Raw genomic sequence first — 22,939 nt, 5'->3', positions numbered from 1 at the left:
CTTAGAATAATATTGTTCACGACCATTTCACTGTTACTCACTTGTTCAGTTATATAAAATCCAATGAGCCCGACGCGAACCTACTGGTAGAAAACAGTGCGGACACCATTAACACCTGAAAGACGAATGGGACACGTATCGTCCGCTGAAGAACGGGACATGTACCGTCCGCCGATCAACTGAAGAATAAGACGCTACTAGTTGGATGGGTGATCTTTCATTTCTTCTACCTCTTCTCCGCCAGTTCGCCATTACAATTACGGGGCTGTGGTATACCCAGATGGCTTACTGTGTTCTTGCGTGGCTATTTGTAAAATAAAACTCTTAGTTCAAACTCATTCACGTCTCAAATACTTGGTAAGAGTTCCAAAATGTACCTGGCGAATGCTGGTTCAAATACGATCGTAGCTTATATTATCTTTCAACTTGCAGTGGGTAAATTTTGACTTTCCAGCGGAGGCATGTCCGGTCTCAGGCGAGCTGCTAGTTGGGACTCAGTAGTGACCTTCCTTCCTGCGTACTAACTTATTCAACTTGGAAATTCATCACATTTTTAATAAATAAGCTGAAATATTCATATTAGTCAATTGTTGGAAATCCTGAGAGATTGCTTTAAATTATCTGTTTGCCGCCGGGAACAAATGAGCAACGTTAATTTCTCATTGGTGGAAGTCGAGTGATATTCTAGGTTCTTCCCCATGTTCGCTCTTTGTCTTTCTCTACCACGCAGCAGAAATGAAATCATAACATAACGTCTGGTACCATCTAGCGTTGACGTACGCAGTAGGGGAATCTTCCAGCTTATCACCTTCTTAGAACAGCAAATAATTCGATGTTGCTCCTTGAAATGTTAAAATATCGGTTTTCACGGGACAAAGCTGATTCTTTCTGTACAACATTGAGGCCTTACTCTCGCATTAATTATGCAAATTTCAATCATTTTGACGACACTCTTAGGCTCGGGCGCAGTATTACAAGTTGCTTTACGTCGCACTGACACAGATAGGTCTTATGGTGACGATGGGATAGGAAAGGGCTAGGAGTTGGAAGGAAGCTACTGTGAATTTAATTAAGATACAGCCCCAGCATTTGTCTGGTGTGAACATGGGAAACCACGAAACACCATCTTCAGGGCTGCCGACAGTGGGGTTCGAACCAACTATCTCCCGAATGCAAGCTGATAGGTAGGCAATAGTGAAAGCATCTCTCCACGAATACTTACTGTCAGGAAGGGCATCCGGCCTTAAAACTGCGCCAAATCCACGTCCAGTTCCGACCCTGAGGCTGCTCGTCTACTGGAAGCGATTACACGCGATTACGAGATGAGGCGACTACAGGCGATTACAGGCGATTTTGATCAAGCGACTACACGTGACTGGGGTCGTCCACTAGAGGCGACTACGCGCGGCTGTCAGTTGGCATCTGTACTCCGTACAGGTCTGTGTGTGTTTCCGTTTGTCAAGTTATTAAACGTATTAAATAGTCTGTGAGATGGATGATGATGATTTAGTTTACATTCTGGAGAGTCCCTACCTGACGAGGCGTCGGAGGAAAAATCGCAAAAGGAGACATCGGTGCTGGGTAAACCCAATACTAGCTAAAAGGAAGCCAATGGGAGAATTCCATCATCTGCACAATGATTTGGACAAAGACCCCCAGAAATTCTTTGATTATTATCGGATGCGTCCAGAAACGTTTCACTATATTTTGAATGCAATAGAGCTCAAAATAGCCAAAACGTCGAACTTCAGGGAGACAATAACACCTCAGGAACGTTTAACTGTGACTCTAAGGTAAGTGATATGAATAGTTATTAAAAGAGTGTTGATATTTATTTTTGCTTAAAAAAAATATTTATTAAAGAATGAAATATCGAATTAAGTATGCAATTTAATTTATCAGTGTAACCTACAAAAACGAGAGAAAAGCACACAATGTATAAGAAAAAAGTAAAAAGGGCTAAATAGAAATATGAAACCTTTAATTCTAATTTGAAGATGATGATGATGCTTGTTGTTTTAAGGGGCCTAACATCGAAGGTCATCGGCCCAATCTAATTTGAAAAGTCTCTGTTGTTTTCAATCATACTCTCTTTTTAGTTTGTTGTACCTCCACAACACATCATATCACTTTAAACACTTTAACACGAAGTCTGTTATGATGCACCGGAAAAGTTGCCAAACAATTGTCGTAAGCCCACATCTACGGAGCCGGATCCCGCTTGGAGAGTGTCGTTGGGTGAGCTTGTTTCGGGTATTGGTTCAATGGTCCAGGACGACGGGGATGGTGTGTATGTATGCGGAGACGGCGTGTGCAGAGAAGTGTTACGTAATTCATCCTCATCTATAAAAACTTGCTGGAGTTTATTTCTCACAGTGAGTTTGCGATTCTCAGGAACATTCTTCATATATGGAAGGAGGCTTACCAAAAATTGGTAATCGCTGTCGTCCTTAACGGCTTTACTTTCAACAAGTAACTGTAATTTCGCTCTCTCTATTTCAAGGAACTTCTCGTCGTTGTCATCAAGTTTCTTATCATTCGTTTTCCTGCGCTTCCGCTGTTTGATGTTGGCTGTTGAAGGCCCCGGTTTTGGTTGTTCAGCAGATAAGCTACGCTGCTCCGGATCAATTCCACTTGCGTTTGTTTCTTGTGAAGTAGGTGTTTGATCGTCTTCTTCTTCAAGAGACGGTGAAGCAAAATCGTCTACATCTTTGAGGGTGTCATTTTTCCCAGGCGAAGCCACTTTTTGTGGAGATACAATGTTTCCTTTGAGATCTCTTTGTTCCAGTATATCGCGCAGGAACAACATTTGATTGAAGAACGGCCAAGAAGAGGAACGATCTCCCGGTGCTTCATCTCCAGACTTGTATGCCTTCCTGTACTGTCGCCGAAATATATCACGGAGCCCCTTCCATTTCTTCTTTACCTCTGCCACTAAAACAAAGAGAAACAGGACCATTTTTGGTCAATGCGCTAATAAACAGATACAAACAATTTTCATTCAATTCTTGATTACTTTCTATTATCGACATGTAATCACTATGTTTATAGTAGAACAGGTTTAAATGGAATAGTGATGAGTAATGTTTTCATGGGAAGTACAACTGGGCAACCTCCGTCTATTTAAATGGACCATTTATTTATTTATTTATTTATTTATTTATTTATTTATTTATTTATTTATTTATTTATTTATTTATTTATTTATTTATTTATTTATTTATGTTTACTCGTTGATAACAAACAATATGCTTTTCCCATTCAGGGATTGCCATAAGACAAGAACTACAAACACAAATAACTGCATTAATTCGTATGTTTTATCCTATCTATGTTAGTTATTTACTATTATGTATACACTATATCAATTGTATAATAACTTTTAGGTAGCCTTATCTTAGTCTGGTTAGATGTAAGAGAAGGGTATGTGGCCTTAATTTTTACAGAAAAAATAAATTATTAATTATTAATGTTGTTATGTTTTTATATAAAGTATATTTACTTATTTATTTTTTGTTACAGGTACTTGGCAACAGGATCTTCATTCAAGACGTTGGGTTATTCATTTAGAATCTCAGATGTAACGGTGGGCAGAATAGTTCTAGAAACATGCAAGGTGATTTGGGAACAGTTAGTCGCTGCACATATGCCATTCCCCCCTACAGATGAACACCTGAAATCCACGGTGGAACGGTTTTGGAGTAAGTGGAAATTCCCGAATTGTGTTGGCTGCATCGATGGAAAACACGTCCGCATACGAAATCCAAATAATGCCGGCAGCATGTACAGAAATTACAAACAGTTCTTCTCCATTGTGTTACAAGGCGTTGCTGGGCCCGATTACAAATTCATTACTATTGACGTGGGCGCATACGGTAAAGAGAGTGACGGTGGTATTTTTTCCAATTCCAAACTTTACGGAAGACTTGAAAGAGGTGAGCTACGCAATCAACAGCTTGCTCCACTTCCTGGAACGAATATTAAAGTTCCACATGTTCTTTTGGCGGATGAAGCGTATCCACTGAAAACGTACTTGATGAGACCATTTCCAGCATCACAACTAGGGCCATCACAAGGAGTTTTTAATAGACGTCTTTCCAAAGCACGACAAGTTATAGAGTGTGCATTTGGTATTATCAACACCAAGTGGCGAATACTGCAGAAATGTATTGAGGTTGAGCCCGATTTCGTCGATGCGATTGTTAAGTGTATATGCTTGCTGCATAATATTGTCATCGATAAAGAAGGTGAACAACAAGCTGTGACAGTATTACATCAACAGTCGCAATCGGAAACCAGTGGTGCACCCACCAGATTTACTTCACTAGGCGAAAATAGAAGTGTTACCACTGCTTATGTGATCAGAGAAAAATTTGTAGCATACTTTTGTGAACACAAACCGAATAACTGAAAATGTTTAGGTACTGTTACTACTTAAATTTGCTTTTTTCATTTGTTTTTCATTTTATATTACAACAGAAAGTGCATATGTTCCCGTATTGAAATTATAAAAATAATATAAATAATGATAAAGTTATTTGTTTTATGTACCGCTAACTACATTTTTATGGTTTTTGGATACGCCGATGTACAGGAATTTGTCCTGCACGAGTTCTTTTACGTGCCAGTAAATCTACCGACACGAGGCTGACGTATTTGAGCACCTTGAAATCAGTGGCGGTTCGTGCATGAAGGGTTTTTGGGCGCCACTCCACCGCCTTTTCGAAAACACTTAACGTTATTTCACTCTGTAAATGATTACATTTTAAAATGTAGCTAGGCTTTTTTCCCCACGTCTTATATTAATTGTTGTTAGAGGTTCATTCCAAAACATTTTACAAAACAATGAATTCCATTATACTGACTATTTAATCAATTCACTTCTATAAAGAAGCTAAAATAAAGATTCAAAACATAACCGTAACGTGACGGCACTATTTGTAAGGTGGTCAAATTGTTAAATACGTGGTCATGCTTTGAAATTTGAGCAAGGAGATAGAAGTTAGGGAGTGCACTGTTTATTTGTTTTCAAGAATGTTGTTATTATCAGTTGTGATTGTGATCAATGAAACAGTGGAGTGCTATAATAGTCGGAATTGCATTAGCTGTTAGCCTGTTCATTACTGTGTGTTCATAAATGCCATTGTAGTGTACCTAATTAATTAAATAATGTAGTGAAAGCAGATTTATATTCAGCCGGTGTCATCGGATTATTGTTATTATTATTCATATAAAAGTATCGTGGTGTTGGTAAGTGAAAACTGGACCGATTGGGGAGGGGAAAGAGATGGCAACACAGCCCTGCCAGAGTAAAATGTCACGAAATACCACAGGAATGAGCCAGGATCGAACCTGTCCAGTTGGACTCAGAAGGCCAGCGCTCTACAGTCTGAGCTACTCAGTCCAGCATATTATATAAATTACATAAATAAAATAAATAAATAAATAATTTAATTAGAGTACTTACCATTATCAACGCCCACTTCCTCTGCAACCTTCGACCATAGTTTGCGTTGTATATCTCGAGAATGATAGCGTTTATCTTTCATATTCCATAGTGGTGTTCTTTCACAAACCGCACTTATCAACTTTTCACTATCTACATCCATGACAAATGCTGTAATGATAAAAATAATGTTGCATATGACGACGGCAGACAACCGGATGCTTGCAAGAACCGTGGAGTACAGGCGACTACACGCGGCAAATCCCATTCGAGTGGGATCCATCGCTTGTCGCCTGTTATCGCCTATAATCGCGTGAGTCGGTCGCTCGAGATCGCTTGCAGTGGACGCGGTTCCGTTACAATCTTCGCTTTGGGATCAGTCGCGCTATTACGCACGTAGTCGCCTGATCTCGTAATCGCGCGTAGTCGCTTCCAGTGGACGAGCAGCCTAATACATTGAAAAAAAAGGCCAGGAAAGCTTGTTTTTATCCCAGTACTTTTACGGTTTTGCAGACGTTGAAGAATCGAAATGTTGCCCCACAGGAGTTCATTTACGTACCAGTATATCTACCGACACGAGGATGGCGTATTTGAGCTCCTTCAAATAACACCGAACTGAGCCGGGATCGAACCCTCCAGCTTGGGGTCAAAAACCAAGCGCTCTTCCGTTTGAGCCACACAGCTCAGCCCTTTATACGGAAAATGAAGAGATTGTGAAGACTAGCTAGAAGTTTAACATAATGAAAACTGGACGAAATGATATGTCAATAGATTCACTTTAATACTGTAGTTGTCTGAAAAAGTAAAGAAAACTAAGTGCAGTTTTATACATAAATTTGTCATATGCAACGGAGCATTCTAATATATTAGTTCTTAAATATCTGAAGTCAGAAAGTGAATTTACTTATGACTGCTGATACGTAGCCTTGAAACAGTCAGTTGTTCGTTAGTAGGAATGAGGCTGAGTCTACAAATGTGTACTGGGTTCGTTTGGGAGGACGTAGATTCGGTTTCTCGTCAGGAGGTCCAAAAATTACAATGAGACTTCGATTTCTGGAGAGTCACATGGACCTTCGATTTATTCAACTTACACTGGAAATAAGTACGAAGTGAATTCATGGGACAAAGGTAGGAGTGTTCTTTCCAGTAGTTTCACAGTGATGACTTGTGTAAGCCTAATATCAGAGAACTTCAACACATTTCATCACTCCAAATGGGATGGTTATCTAGTTGTAAAAAGCAAAGTCATATCCGTATGGGCCATGATGGCCCTGAGAGGGGTGGAAGGTAAAGGCTTCTACTATACGTAACCTCGGCACTTGATGGGGTAGAGTGGTTAGCTTTTCGCCTGGCCGCATTTGTCCCCAGGAATTAACCTGGTTCTCGTATTAGTGTAGGCTGAGTGAACTTCACAGCCATATGCACCTCCGGAAGTGGAAGTCTCGTTTCTTACATTTTTGACTCCCTTCGGCCAGGCAGCAGCAGGCCTTTCCAACTCGACTCGAGCACTTACTGCTGGGGCGCACCAGCGCTGCACTCAGCAGCACCGCTCCCCTCCTTCCCCACCTACCCCACGCAGTACATTGTATTTTACATTAAGAACAATTATGTGCAAAAAACTTTCGCAACGTTATATCTGCTATGGATACAGTGTCAAAATGTGTATTTCTGCAGAAAGCAAGGTTTGAACCATCGGCAGTTCAAAGAATTTTTAAAAGATCTCGAGGTAATTTTTTTATTGTGCGCTGGTTAAGTTGCGCGAAAGTGCTAGCAACCTTCTTTGGAATAATTGAAGAAATTGCTCTGTCCATGGAGATTAAAGGTTCTCCACAACCAACTTTGCGGAATAAACAATGGATAGCTGACCTCGCTTTCTTGGTGGACATAACGTCTTATTTGACTGATTTAAATATTTCATTGCAAGGGAGCACCATGTGTGATAGAGTTAAGGCTTTCAAAATGCAGAGTTTGTTATTGAAAAGTCAGCTTGAAGCCGGAAATTTTGTCAGTTTTACTTCATTAAAATCATTACATTTGTCTAATTTCGAAATCTTAGAGACTATCAGACGTCGTTACAGACTTTGCACCATGTATTGAATGCCCAATTCAAAGAAATGAATGATATGGCACCACAACTTGAAATATTTATAACCCCATTTTCAGCGCGTTCTGCAAAATTGCCATCATATTTCCAAACCGGGCTGATAAAACTACAGTGCGACGCAATCCTAAAGGACAGGTACTACCACTACAACGGTGATTTAATTTCCTTTTACAAAGGTGTTCATCCACAAGAATTCCCCAGACTTCATGCACTTGCCTTAAATTTTACGTCAATGTTCGGTACAACTTATGCATGCGAACAGATGTTTTCAATTCTAAATTTAAATAAATGTAGAACTCGGACTTCTCTGTCTGATGTTTATCTTAGAGTCTGTGCTTAGAATTTCTACCGCCAAATCGATTGTACCCAATATTGGTAAATTAGTTGCCGCAAAACAATGTCAACAATCGACTTAAACGCTAAATGTACCTTAAGGCAAACGCAATGTAAGCACAGAATAAATTGTTTGTTTATGTGTTCACAGAATTGTCATAAATAATATTGTTTTCATACGCTGCGCGCTGACTTGACGACCTGTGGTTCTGCCTCTGCCTCTGCCACTGCCCCTCCTTCCCCCACCACCTTAACGGGGCTGAAGCACAGCACCGGGGCCGGCCGGGGCCATGGGAGCACCTCAGTTGGAATCGCTTGATCTAGTTGTACCTACTTCCTCCTAAAACAACAACCACTAACACCAAAAAAGACAATGCTTTGGTTCCTTGAACGGCACAATACTGTATTTTAACCTATGTAGTTGTAACTTACCAGCATTATCATACATGTGCTTTCACGAATAGCACCACAACATCCGAAGAAAGCGACCATGAATATAATGCCTCCAATAACGACGATAAACGTCGTTGGTGGCAAGTACTGGTTGTCCAGTAATGCTACGTAATCATCATAGAAGGACTTTATAGTGATGCCAAGGGTCATCAGCATCACTCCTGTAATCTGAAAGAGAGATACACCATTTTATTACACTGTAAATTCATGTTCTCGAACGTGCATGGTAGAGAAACAACAATAAAACTGTGTTAATAACAACGATTAAGTTTTTCGCTGTTCCCTAGAATACTATAGATTGTTAATAGTAGGAGAAATCACATCGGCTATTTGTGCCTCCCACCCAACATTGAGTACCGGTTGCACCATAAGGTTGTCAGGCCTTGTGACAAAGCTCAAGGAGCTCCTTGATAAGAAAAGAACCCAAGAATCTGATCATAGGCATTCCCTTTTGAAGCCAATACACTAATACACGATATAAAATAGGATTAGGAAATCAGAATCGAATGATACAAATGTGGGCCAGGATGACTTTCAGTAGTTATTATGAGTGGATATTTACCCATAACTTTCCAAATCGCTTCTTGGAAAACGCAGGAATAGTATCTTATTTATTATAGTCAGGACGTTTATCCCATTATTAAGCCTAACAATACCACTACTAACAAGATGGAGAAGAAAAACACTCTTTCTCTCACTGGAAAGTTTATGATTTGATTCTTGGCTTGTCCGAGTACTTTAACCCTAATCTGAGGATGAGGACAACTGGCGAGCTATGCGCTATGAAACACATCGAAGCTGGTCAAGAAAAGGCCAAACAATATGGCTGAGAACGAGTCACGGTAACCAAATGACACTTCGATATCTACAGGTCATCATGTTGGGCAGCAGTCTGCTTGACAGGCCTAAGACCGTTAATTTGGCCGATGTGCCATTTTTGTTTGCTTTAACGTTCTTATTTATTTATTTATTTATTTATTTATTTATTTATTTATTTATTTAGGGCTCTAGATCCTCTCTTACACTTAACCACACTGTCTTTACAAACTAAAAACTTAAACAATTAAAATAGTTAAAGTAAATTAATATAATATAAATGAATGTAAATAAAAACGAACACCGTTAATATTAAAATTGACATAATTTAAGTTAAATTTAACACTTAAAGTAAAACATCAAACAATTAAGGTAATTAACTTTAAGTAATAAGATTCCTTTATTTGGCATACTTCACTACATAATTGATTCTTAAAGCATGTATTGTTGATACATAATAGGAATGCTAATTAATATATATATATATATATATATATATATATATATATAATAAGAGTTTTGTCAGTACATTGCTCAGAATTTGAAAAGAAGGGTATTTCTGTATCGGTCATGTCCATAGTAACAAGGAAATGCACTTTTTACTTTTCCGTAATTTCTGTCTGTCTGTCTGTCTGTCTGTCTGTCTGTCTGTCTGTCTGTCTGTCTGTCTGTCTGTCTGTCTGTCTGTCTGTCTGTCTGTCTGTCTGTCTGTCTGTCTGTCTGTCTGTCTGTCTGTCTGTCTGTCTGTACACGCATCACGAGAAAACGGCTGAAGAGTATTTAATGAAAATCACTATGTGAAGTCGTGGGATGAGCCACTACAATCTAGGCTATAAATCACTTTACTCACGCTGAGTGAAATGGTAGTTTAGGGGAAGGCCTAAAATATAATTCTCAAATATTTATATTATTAGTGGTCCTATCGATAAATACTACATAACTAAAGTTATACAGAATTAAAATTCCGATCATTTATGTCATACATTGTTACCGTACCGGCTTTGATAACACAGATATTCATGAATTTGTATTTTAATTGCCAAGTCCATATCAACGCCGATCCACGAGGAAACGGGTTAACAGAATTTAATGAAAGTCGGTATATAGATTGGGGGAATAAGAAACTACAGCCTAAGTTATAAACCATTTTATTCGCCCTGTATGAAATTGTAGTTTAAGGGAAGGCACCTAAAATTTAGTTTTAAATACCTATGTTATTGTTCCTTTCGAAAAGTACTACATAACAAAAGTTATAGAGAATACAATTTCCGAAAATTTATGTTTTATTCAATTTTAACGTGTCGACTATGATAAGTGGTATTTCAGAGTCGGAAGAAAACTAAATGCGAAGGCCTAGAATATTGAAAGCGCATAACATTGATCAACAATAACTTTATATTGACCATTGTTTATGGTGAAGTTCTTTGTCTCTTATGCTGCCGCTCAACTCCGACAGATGGGATTACTGCTGCGTACCGAGTATAACAGCCTGACTGAATTCTGGCGGGAAATAGTTGGGGAGTTAGAAAACTTTCTTCTTTAGCATGTCATTCCTCTGGTTCATGCATTTTCTGATACTGTTTTGCTGGTGCGTAACTCACTGGTTCGTCATAGTATTCCATCTATTCGATCCCTACTCCGACGCGTTGTTTTGAATGAGCAGTGTGCACTCTTAAGGCAGAGGCTCACTCGGTAGTAGTAGTAGTAGTAGTAGTAGTAGTATGACCTGGTCTAGAATTACAATTTAGGCATATTCCAAATTATAGCACCACAATTACTAAATAACTCAAAATTCAACACTGAAAAGAGCCGTTTCTTAAAAAGAGCTTCTTCTTCTTCTTCACTTTAATACATTCTACATTCATTTTCTTCAAAATTAGCAGTGAAGAAGAGGTTTCTCCTCTGGCCTGGAGGAAAAAATTGCCTCCTAATCAGATAGATTTTCCGCCGCCCGTGTAGTGAATTGAGATTTTGCGACTCATCGGGTACTCCTAGGGAACAGATTAGTAAAAGGGCATAGTTTTTGCCATGGGACTCTTCGCTATTCGAACACCCCGAGAAAAGACTAAGAGTGTTCACGAATCACGGCTGTCTGCTTCCTGGTCATTCCAGCTCTGGAACTTCGGACTGTTAGATCGGCAGCGTAGTAATGTTCGTTAAAAGTGAGAAAATGTGTGGTTTTTCATTTGATCGAGTATTTCATGTGAAATCGTTGCTTTTACTCGCGCCATTCCTACTGACGTCTTTGTAATGACGTATGTTCATTTCTGTTGGGAAAACCACTAAAACAGTCTTTCTGAGGGTATAAAAAGGGCAGGTGGAGAGTGAGTGTCTGCCATTATAATGCAATTTCCCAACCTGATTGTGACTGATGGTAGGCCAAGTGAGCGTACCATTACATTGAAAATTCCCTAACGCAGTCTTTATTATGAGAAAAGACGTTTGGTGATTTCTCCGTCACGTATCTAGGGTAACGGTAAGAGCTATGCAGTTTAATACAGTCTTACTCACAACGTGTACTCTACCTAACCTACAATTCCGTATGCAATGTAGAATTTCGTAGCGAAGCACGGGTACATCGGCTAGTCGGAAAAAATTTAAGGGTTGCTCATTTGAAATACAAAATGGTCTCTAGAAACTTGCACTACACGTTTTGGACAACACTTTACATCTCAAAGACGGCGTACTGATAGGATGACAATTCAAGAGAGTCTTCGCACATTCGTCGATTTAATAGGACATTTATAAATATTCTGTTAGAACAAGTATACCGTAACATGTTGCTATAATAATAATAATAATAATAATAATAATAATAATAATAATAATAATAATAATAATAATAATAATCATACACAAAATTTAAAATACTGATGTTTTGAATTATAAACAACTTTAATAATGACACGTCTTCCTTAATAAAACACTGTGTAACCCCCACCTTTCAAGCACCTGAATCGTTTAGAATATTACAGTTCTCCAAGTGGATACTTCGACACGTAATTTTCAAGGAAAATGCACTTTTTGTTTATTCAAGGGCAGTATCCTGGAGCGTGAGACATTGGGTCGGGGATACAACTGGGGAGGATGACCAGTACCTCGCCCAGGCGGCCTCACCTTGCGGGGGGATGGGAAGATTGGAAAGGATAGACAAGGAAGAGGGAAGTAAGTGGCCGTGGCCTTAGGTTAGGTACCATCCCGGCATTTGCCTGGAGGAGAAGTGGTAAACCACGGAAAACCACTTCCAGGATGGCTGAGGTGGGAATCGAACCCACCTCTACTCAGTTGACCTCCCGAGGCTGAGTGGACCCCGTTCCAGCACTAGTACCACATGCCAAATTTCGTGGCAGAGCCGGGAATCGAACCCGGGCCTCCGGGGTGGCAGCCAATCACACAAACCACTACAAAGCAGAGGCGGACAGTTTGTAAGACTGCTGATGGAAAATATGATAGACTAATGGTGTTACGTTTCCGTGCGTTATTCAGATTTCTCTCTTAGGACTTGAATAGATTATTATTCAGATGTGCCTTGAGGTAGAATGCACCGTTTTTCATTGAAATGACGCAGAATACTGTTATTCTTTTACGATCTATATTCAAAGGATGATGTTTTTGTGCGGTTCAGAGCATTAGAGGTCAAGCGTGTCCCATGTAAGTGGAATCGATTGGTAAGACTTTCGCCCGATCGTCTTTGCCCCCCGGAAATAAACCTAGTGCTCATTTATGTTGGCTGATTGAAATGCAGGCTCATGTGTTTCTCCAAAAGTAGAAGATTTGTTTATAAACTTCCTGACGAGGAATTGCACTCACGTCCATCCGGATGAACCCAACATTTATTTGTTAAATCTTCTAGACAACGAAAATGCAGTACAATAATTATTCTTCTTTCTTTCTTTCTTTCTTTCTTTCTTTCTTAATCTGTTTACCCTCCAGGATTGGTTCATCCCTCAGAATCAGCGAGGGTTCCCACCTCTACCGCCTCAAGGGCAGTGTCCTGGAGCGTGAGACATTGGGGTCGGTGGATACAACTGGGGAGAATGACCAGTACCTCGCCCAGGCGGCCTCACCTGCTATGCTGAACAGGGGCCTGTCATAAATCTATTCACTTCCTTCATATTTTTTTGATTTCAGAAGTATACTACACTGCCGGAAGAAAAGCATGCAACATCCTCAAGAAGAAGGTCATTTTATTCACAAGCGATGTGACAGATTGGAAGGGATAAACAAGGAAGAGGGAAGGAAGCGGCCGTGACCTTAAGTTAGGTACCGCCCCGGCATTTGTCTGGAGGAGAAGTGGGAAACCACGGAAAACCACTTCCAGGATGGCTGAAGTGGGAATCAAAGCCACCTCTACTCATTTGATCTCCCGAGGCTGAGTGGACCACGTTCCAGCTTCAAATTTCGTGGCAGAGCCGGTAATTGAACCCGGGCCTCCGGGGGTGACAGCTAATCACACTAACCACTACACCACAGAGGCGGACTAGTACAATTCAATCGTGTAACTATTCATTCATTCATTCATTCATTCATTCATTCATTCATTCATTCATTCATACCTCGTGCATTCATTAATTCAATTCACTCATAATGTCTGTTATAATTCGAGGATGACTCTGTGTTGACTTATGGCATAAATACTTGCACTAATTCAACTTATGAAGGGTAAGGTATATGTTGTCCTCGACTATATAACACTGTTAACATCTAGGACAAAAATAAATACAATTTAAAAGCTATAATTTATAGATTGGGTGTAAATAGTGATTGGGCTAAAATGTAATGTTTAATGTAGTATTAGATAAACCACTTGTAACAAGGAAAATCATGCATTTATAAAAAAATGGGTTACAATAAATTATTACTCTCTCCCCAGCTCCAGGCGATCCGGAACTAGAGGATGGAAGTATTTTATTCTGGTGACTGTTCCAAACATGTCCTTTGTCCATACTTCCTTCTGTCGTAAATCTATTCACTTTCTCCATAAACTCTTTTGCCTTCCGAAGTATACTACACCACCGGAAGAAAAACATGCAACATCCTCAGGAACAAGGTCATTTTATTCACAAGCGATGTGAAAGGTAGTTCTTCAATGCAGGAGTATACGATTACAAATTCAGACCAAATGAAACATACATGTCTGAGTAAAGGGTGCCCAAACAGTCGCATCAATACACAACGTACCCCTCTGGCGGCAATGCTAGCCTGTGCTCACTCATGCAAACGATCATAAAGGTGCCGAATGCCATCCTGAGACTGATTGTCCCAAGCATATTGCACCTTTTAATACAATTAGGCAATGCTTATTGCAGGCTCTGGAGAACGCGTAAGTTCCCACTTCACCATGTCTCATACGTGTTCAGTTGGCGAGAGATCCGGTGATCGTGCTGGCCAGGGCACTTGTTATACACCACGAGAGCACGTTGCGTCACAGCAGCTGTATGTGGACTTGCATTGTCCTACTGAAAAAGCAAATCACCTTCCTGTGGAAAGAATGGCAGTAGCACGGGGACAACAACCTGTACAATGTAGCGGGCAACTGCTACGTTATCCTGCAGAAACATCAACTGTGACCGTGAGTTGTAACTGATGGCCCTCGCCCCACCCCACATACACACACTATGAAGCTTGTGGTGGGACTTGGGTGTCGTGGGCGAATGCACTCTGGAATAGGCCGCTCACCAGGTCTACGCCATACACGCGTACGTCCATCACTGGCACAGAGACAGAACCTACTCTCGTCACTGAAGACAACAGAGCGCCTTTCCCCTCTCCAGTCCAGAGTAGCTGTGCTTGGCGATGTCGCGGTGTCAACGGCAGCCTGGCCAGAGGCACACGTGATCGTAATCCTGCTGCAAGCAGACGGTTCCCAATGGTCCTTGGTGACAAAGCAGGTGCAACATGTGACCGTATTTCCTTCCTGGATGACGTTCGGTCGGCCACCGCTGTTCACACAATACGTCGATCTTGACGTGCGTCTGTAGTACACGGATGTCCGGAGCCCGGTCTACGGGTGTGGGAATCTTCCACAGAGCACTGCTAAAAGTAGCGACACACCACTGATACATTGCACCCAACATTTGCAGCAATCCGTCGATACGTCCATCCAGCTTTCCGCAGGCCCAATTCGACCCCATTCAAATGGCTGCTGTTGTTCAACAGGAGCACGAACTCGTCGGCGGGGTATGTTACAAACAGTGTTCACCTCTAACCTCAACACAGTTACTGCCAGCAGAGTGAAAATAGAGTGAGCACAGACAGGCCTCCTGAACACCATCTGATCATCGATGACCGTGACAAATAAATCACCATCACAACAACCCTTCAGTTTGCAAATATTATACCCCGATGCCAATGAACACAGTCCTTGAGGATTGTGTATGGCTTTTCCGGCAGTGTATTATCTTCCTCTATGTTCTTACTTGTGACGAATGTAGTAATATACCTGGATGAAATGCCTTATTATTGTCAATAAAAGTAATCGAAGATTTGAAATTGTCCAGTAGAACCATTTTAGACGCTTTTCTAGTGCCCACATTTGCAGATGCCAATAATGAACTGTTGATCCATACGCCCTGGATCTACCAAATTGGGATATTACATACTCTTTTCTAGTGTTTAATTGTGACAGTCTGTTTCGTTTGAAGTGAGCTCCTTCTCGTAGTTTGCTAGTCGTATAATTTAAAACTAAATTGCTATTAGATTTACTTCCAATGCTCATACAGTGCCTCGTTAGCTTGCTATGTGAATTGAAGCCACGATTGTAATGGTCTTTACAAATGTTCTCCTGTGTGCTGACATCAATATCTTCTAGTATACTGGGCCTCGACTTTTTGGGTGAAGAGAGATGGTACTCACTATGACTTGATGGTTCCTGTTGTTCTGGAGATGAAAATCTATCCAGTTTAATGTCATGCATTTCTCTGTCATCCTCATTGCTATATGTAAATATCTCATTAGTGAACTCCATATCCCCGACTCCAATTGGGTTTCAATATTCAGCATGTCACAACTTTATCTCTAATATTTTGACAACATTCATGGGATTACTTCTTCTTATGATGCCAATATGCACAGTTTACACTGTTCCCCGTAACCGAACACTCCAAGAGATGCACTCATACTGCAGCTATACTTGGCAGTGCAGATACAACATGCCACTGTCTAGTGGTGCTAGCAGGCAACTGCTGAGTTTTGCATGGAAAAGTGACGTACCACAGTGTTTGTGATGAAGGATCTATATTCTAAGCATGTATTCGTGAGGTTCAGAGCGTTCGAGGTTGTCCATTATTAGTACCGAGGTTACGGATAGTGGAATCCTTTATATTCTACTGGACTGATGACCTAGATGTTAAGCCAATTTAAACGACAATCATCATTTATATTTCACACTTCCAGTAGCCTTCATGGTCTGCACGGAATTAACATGGCTTTGTTGTGTTCCAATTATTATTATTATTATTATTATTATTATTATTATTATTATTCCAAAAATGAAGTTCCCAGTAGGAAACTAATTTAATTTCATCGACTGAAAATGTTTTTTAAAAAACATTCAAGCTCTTCAGGATTTTAATCGTAAAATTACCAGCGTTTCCCCCCAATGCGGCAGTGGAATCGTCAGTTGGATTGTCACACTTTTCCAAGAAGTTGGTGGCTAGTGCGCCGTAGAGTCACTACTATGAGCCTCCTCTGTAGGACAATTCAGGGGAAGTAGCATTTGCCTCTTATATAAAAATTGTTTTCTGGCATGAAATTGGGTAACCACGGAAAACCATATTCTGTGTGGCCGGCGGTGAAATTCGAACCCACCACCTTCTGAATGTAAGCTCACAGCTACGCGACCCTAACTGCAGAGCCAATTCGATCGGTGGTATATTAATCAAATAACATATAGCCCATCGCTCTACCCAGCTATGCCTGAATTTAAATATGGACTGCCGGGCTGAGTGGCTCAGACGGTTAAGGCGCTGGCCTTCTAATCCCAACTTGGCAGGTTCGATCCTGGCTCAGTCCGGTGGTATTTGAAGGTGCTCAAATACGACAGCCCCGTGTCGGTAGATTTACTGGCACGTAAAAGAACTCCTGCGGGACTAAATTCCGGCACCTCGGCGTCTCCGAAGACCTTAAAATTGTAGTTAGTGGGACGTAAAGCAAATAGCATTATTATTATTATTAAATATGGACTTTTGAGAAATTCTCTTAAGCTGTTTTATAGTGATGCTGTAACAGTTAAACAAACAAACAAGCAAACAAACAAAAAAGTTGAATTTTAAACTAATTACGATTTTTTAAAATTCAGAATCGGAGATAAAAATGAACTGTGAGGAAAAAATTAAAGTGTACAGTCAAAATTATAATTCTCTTTACAGAGGCCTACTGCGCATGACTTTCACAGTGTGCGGTTCCTTGGCTGAATGGTCAAAATGATGACAATAGACATAAGAACTCAGGAAATGTAGCTAATGATCATAGTTACAATAGTAACTCATACGACGTAGTCGGCTGTCGTTTTAAGAGTGGTGAAATGGGAAAGACCCATGTCAGTAAATTACTGGTTCATCAAATAAACCCTTTTGAGGGGAAATTCCGGCATACGACCTGGAGAAGTTGTAGAAATGTTGAACACTTCTTCTTCTTCATCATCTGTTTACCTTCCAGGGTCGGTGATTCCCTCGAACTCAGCGAGGGATCCAACCTCTACCGCCTCAAGGGCAGTGTCCTGGAGCTTCAGACTCTGGGGCGGGGGATACAAGTGGGGAGGATGACCAGTACCTCGCCCAGGCGGCCTCACCTGCTCTGATGAACAGGGGCCTTGTGGGGGGGATGGGAAGTTTGGAAGGGATAGACAAGGAAGAGGGAAGGAAGCGGCCATGGCCTGAAGTTAGGTACCATCCCGGCATTTGCCTGGAGGAGAAGTGAGAAAACACGGAAAACCACTTCCAGGATGGCTGAGGAGGGAATCGAATCCCCCTCTGCTCAGTTGACCTCCCGAGACTGAGTGGACCCCGTTCCAGCCCTGGACCCACTTTTCAAATTTCGTGGCAGAGCCGGGAACCGAGCCCAGGCCTCCGAGGTTGGCAGCTAATCACACTAACCACTACACCACAGAGGCGGGCAATGTTAAACACACACACAATAATAATAATAATAATAATAATGATGCAATTTTCGCAGAAAATCTTCGATGCGTTTGTGCAATGTTAAACCACCACCAGTAACGTAATTTTAACGTTTCTTCATTGGCCATAGATTTTTAAGACACACAAGAATGTTCGGAATTTATTTCGGCTCTTTAGGTGCATGATGAGCGCCGCGCCGCGGATTTAAGCTCAGAGCATCTCGGGACTGGGTGCTTGGGTTTGTCTCAGTACACACCTCTTCATACGCGCAAACACCGCACTACCAACCACCACAGAGGCACGGAGTAGTGAATACATCCCTCTACATAGGGTTGGCATCAGGAAGGACATCTGGACGCAAAACAGGACAAAGTCCAGATGTGCGACATAGTTGGAACCTGTGACCTCACCACAGTGTGGGAATAAGTGGTACAAGAAAAATAGGGATTCTGAAGTGTTTATCCCACAGGAGTTCTTTAACGTGCTGGAAGCCAACGACGCTGAATTGCCGCATTTAAACTTTCTCAAATGCCACCGACCTCAGCCAAGATCGAACCTGTTTTCAAACGATTCGAACCCAATCATAGGAATGGCCCGGCTTAATGGGAGCCCTCCTATTTCTCGGGGACCGAGCTCGATAGCTGCAGTCGCTTAAGTGGGGCCAGCATCCAGTAATCGGGAGATAGTGGGTACGAGCCCCACTGTCGGCAGGCCTGAAGATGGTTTTCCGTGCTTTCCCATTTTCACACCAGGTAAATGCCGGGGCTGTATCTTAATTAAGGCCACGGCCGTTTCCTTCCCATTCGCAGGCCTTTCCTATCCCATCGTCGCCGTAAGACATATCTGTGTCGGTGCGACGTAAAACAAATAGTTATTTCTCGGGTCTCCTGTCCGAATGTATGTATGTATGTTTAGTCCTCAGCCCGAAAGTTGGTTGGATCCACAACAGCTCCGCCATCAGCTGTCATAGATGTCCTAGGCATCACTGAAGAGGCGTACTAGGGAAATGAGGAGTGAAGTAGTTTCCCGTTGTTTTCCTCACCGAGCCAGAAGTTGCTATTACATATCAGTCTGCCAAGCCCACTGAAATGCATGCACCAACCGACCCTATGAACAATATTTTCACACCATTCATAGCAGGGACTGGCTGCAGAAGGAATGGCATTACTAGCATCACTCATACCTCAGTCACTTTCATTTTGTCAAAGCCAAGGATAAGACTGAGACAGGTCAATGAAAGTAACAAAATTGCTGTAGCCCATACCAGAAGACATAGTGCATTGTAAACACTAGGTCCCGCCAGCGAATGTATGAGGTAAAATATTTTAATTTCAGGACTTCACTTGTCAATTTACATTGGGTATCAGACGAGCCCGCCTCTGTGGTGTAGTGGTTAGCGTGATTAGCTGCCACCCCCGGAGGCCCGGGTTCGATTCCCGGCTCTGCCACGAAATTTGAAAAGTGGTACGAGGGCTGGAACGGGGTCCACTCAGCCTCGGGAGGTCAACTGAGTAGAAGTGGGTTCGATTCCCACCTCAGCCATCCTGGAAGTGGTTTTCCGTGGTTTCCCACTTCTCCTCCAGGCAAATGCCGGGATGGTACCTAACTTAAGGCCACGGCCGCTTCCTTTCCTCTTCCTTGCCTATCCCTTCCAATCTTCCCATTCCTCCACAAGGCCCCTGTTCAGCATAGCAGGTGAGGCCGCCTGGGCAAGGTACTGGTCATACTCCCCAGTTGTATCCCCCGATCAAAAGTCTGAAGCTCCAGGACACTGCCCTTGAGGCGGTAGAGGTGGGATCCCTCGCTAAGTCCGAGGGAAAAACCGAACCTGGAGGGTAAACAGATGATGATGATGATGATGATAAATCAGACGAAAGTACTTCTCCCAGCCCCGATCTGCTCGCTACCAGATGCTCGTCACTGGGCTGCCATTCTTTGTCTTGGAAAACGAGGGGATTCGAATCGTATTGTAAGTTATTGTAGAAATACTTTTCTACGGTTTTCTGTTAATGGCTGCGGAAATAAGAGGGTAATGGCATTCTCAGCGGAATAACTGATTCTCACCAACGAAATTTCCACTCAACTCTCGGCCAATGCATGTTATATTTCCAAAGATAAATTTGGATGATTTTGGTTCGTATTCAAATGTAATTTTTATGGCTTTAGAGTACATAAAATCTTCAAATTTCCCTTTCGTTATTCATCAGTGCTGTCACAATACTGAAACAGTACGGAAAGTTCGCCAGACAGACTTCGGGCTCCATGTATTATTGGTTAGTGTCTTTGTATTTGGGCCTCGAGACCAGGATTTGATTCCTGGCTGGATAGTGTGATTGGAGTCGTAAAATAGTTAATTATTTTGACTCGGGGACTTGGATTTTACTGTCCTAACATTTCTTCAAGTTCCACACCACGTACAACACCGTCCTTCTTCACAAAAAAGCGTAGTTTCTCATACACCACGGATGCCGCCCGAACCTCAAGGGCTGTATCTGGCTATATTATTATTATTATTATTATTATTATTATTATTATTATTATTATTATTATTATTCAGGTGGTAATTGTCCGGATCTGAGGAGGTCTGCATCACGAATGTAGCAGGACACGAAGTATAAAGACCATCATTCTTCTTATCTTACAGGAGCTAATTATATAGGCCAAGTATAGGACGAATCTCTTCGGCCGCACACAAATTCAAAATGTAATTTAACATTTTTTTATACAGAAAGGTTAGAACATCTAAAAATCAAAATTCACCACATTAGAAACTACGCGGTATCTATAACAGTGCATATCGGATAAATAATCCTCTTGATTACAGTACAAATATGGCAATGTTTTAAACATAATTCATGACTGGCATTGACAGATAATAATAATAATAATTATGAAACAACATTTTATGTATAGGCCTATTAAAATATTTTAGAACAATGTCTTGTAATTTGCATGTTATACATCTCATTCCGTATTGACGGTTATCCCTTTACAAATAAAAGGTATTGTATTATCCTCCTTTTCAATAAAAAAAACATTTTATTAGATGGAATAATATCTATACATTTTTCAGCCTATCTAAAGGCCATCCTTAGTATAAGCTCAAATATTACGTTTATGCAAACAAACAAAAACATTAATAAATTGTGTGGAATTAAAAGACAATTATCATGATTCACATATTAAAAACATGTTGAGGTAGAAAAATCCTCTTGTCTAAAAACTCGTTTGGTTGACTTAGCACCTTCTAATCCTTTTAAAAGTGGAAAGCTGTGTTGTGCAGCTTAGTGAGACCGCCAATAAAGGGAATAATGAGCGCGCATCATTCGTTACAAGGCTCGAGTCGTACGACCTTGCCGGTCTAATGTCTCTATTGACACTAAATTGTATTGAAAAGGAGGAAAATATGATACTTTTTTATTTGTGAAGTGAATGTCTTGTAAACCCAAGCCCATATTAACATGTTAGCTTGGTTACGTTAATGACATTACTTTGGATTATATATTTATATTACGTTAGGCTGGCTAATATTAAGTAATACTTTTTTGTAATTTTACTTTGTATCACAAAGAATGCTGCTGTATTAAAAATCCAGTAACATGCAATAAATTAAATAGATAAATTTTCGAAACTGGCCTTAAGATTAGCCTTTCTTGTAGAAGCAACTCTGAGGCACCGGCCTCTTCCGTACAAGCAATTCCGAAGTCGTTCTCCGGACGAGCCCTTTTTGCAGGACCAATTCTGTGGGATCAGAAGGGATCTTTGTTAGAGGAGCAATTTTGAGGCAAGCTTCGAGATGAGTCTTTCCCGTGGGACCACTTCTGTGGCTTGCATCAGGAGGGATTTGCTACAGAAGCGAGGCAGGTTTCAAGACGCGCCTCACTCCTACGACAAATTCTGTGGCGGGTATCAGGAGAGGCCTTCGTTACAGGAAAAATTCTGAGGGAGACTTCAAGAGGAATCTCTGCCGTAGGACAAATGATGAGGCTTCGCTCATGACGAGTCTGCCTTACATGACCAAATATGATGCAGGATTCAAGATGAGCCTCTCATGTAGCACCAATTCTGAGACTGGCCTCAAGAAGAACCTACTTTACAGAACCAAACCGCCGCGCCGGACTGAGTGGCTGAGACGGTTGAGGCGCTGGCCTTCTGACCCCAAATTGGCAGGTTCGGTCCTGGGTCAGTCCGGTGGTATTTTAAGGTGCTCAAATACGTCAGCCTCCCGTCGGTAGATTTACTGGCACGTAAAAGAACTCCTCCGAGATTAAATTCCGCCACCTCGGCGTCTCCGAAAACCGTGAAAGTAGTTAGTGGGACGTAAAGCCAATAACATTATTATTATTATTAGGACCAAACCTGAGACTAACCTCTCCTACAGGAATGTTTCTGAAACAGGCTTCAGGACGGATCTACTTTCCAGGACCAATTTTGTGGCTGGCTTCAGGAGGGGCTTTTGTTACAGGAACAATTCTGAGGCAGCCTTCAAGATGAGTCTCTCCCGTAGGGCCAGTTTTAAGGTTACCGGTTACCCTTATGACGAGTCCGCTTTACTTAGCACCAATTCTGAGACTGACCTCAAGACAAACCTATTTTACAGGACCAAACCTGAGGCTAACCTTTTCTACAAGAGTATTTCTGAAGCAGGCATCTTGGTGGCCTACTTTG

At 41.3% G+C, this 22,939-nt stretch overlaps 1 protein-coding gene across 1 annotated transcript in view; it reads right to left on the bottom strand.

The window, feature by feature from the left end:
- LOC136864533 (23 kDa integral membrane protein) overlaps nt 1-22,939 on the bottom strand; it is a 154,894-nt gene that overhangs the window by 108,957 nt on the left and 22,998 nt on the right. Inside the window, exon 2 of the mRNA XM_067141633.2 lies at nt 8,316-8,504. Coding sequence (XP_066997734.1) covers nt 8,316-8,504 — 189 coding nt within the window. The remainder of the gene's footprint in view (nt 1-8,315; nt 8,505-22,939) is intronic.

The sequence above is a fragment of the Anabrus simplex genome, chromosome 2, assembly GCF_040414725.1.
Source record: "Anabrus simplex isolate iqAnaSimp1 chromosome 2, ASM4041472v1, whole genome shotgun sequence".
Lineage (NCBI taxonomy): Eukaryota > Metazoa > Arthropoda > Insecta > Orthoptera > Tettigoniidae > Anabrus > Anabrus simplex.
Note: the sequence above shows the minus strand (reverse complement) of the source record. Positions and strands in the feature narration are given on the sequence as shown.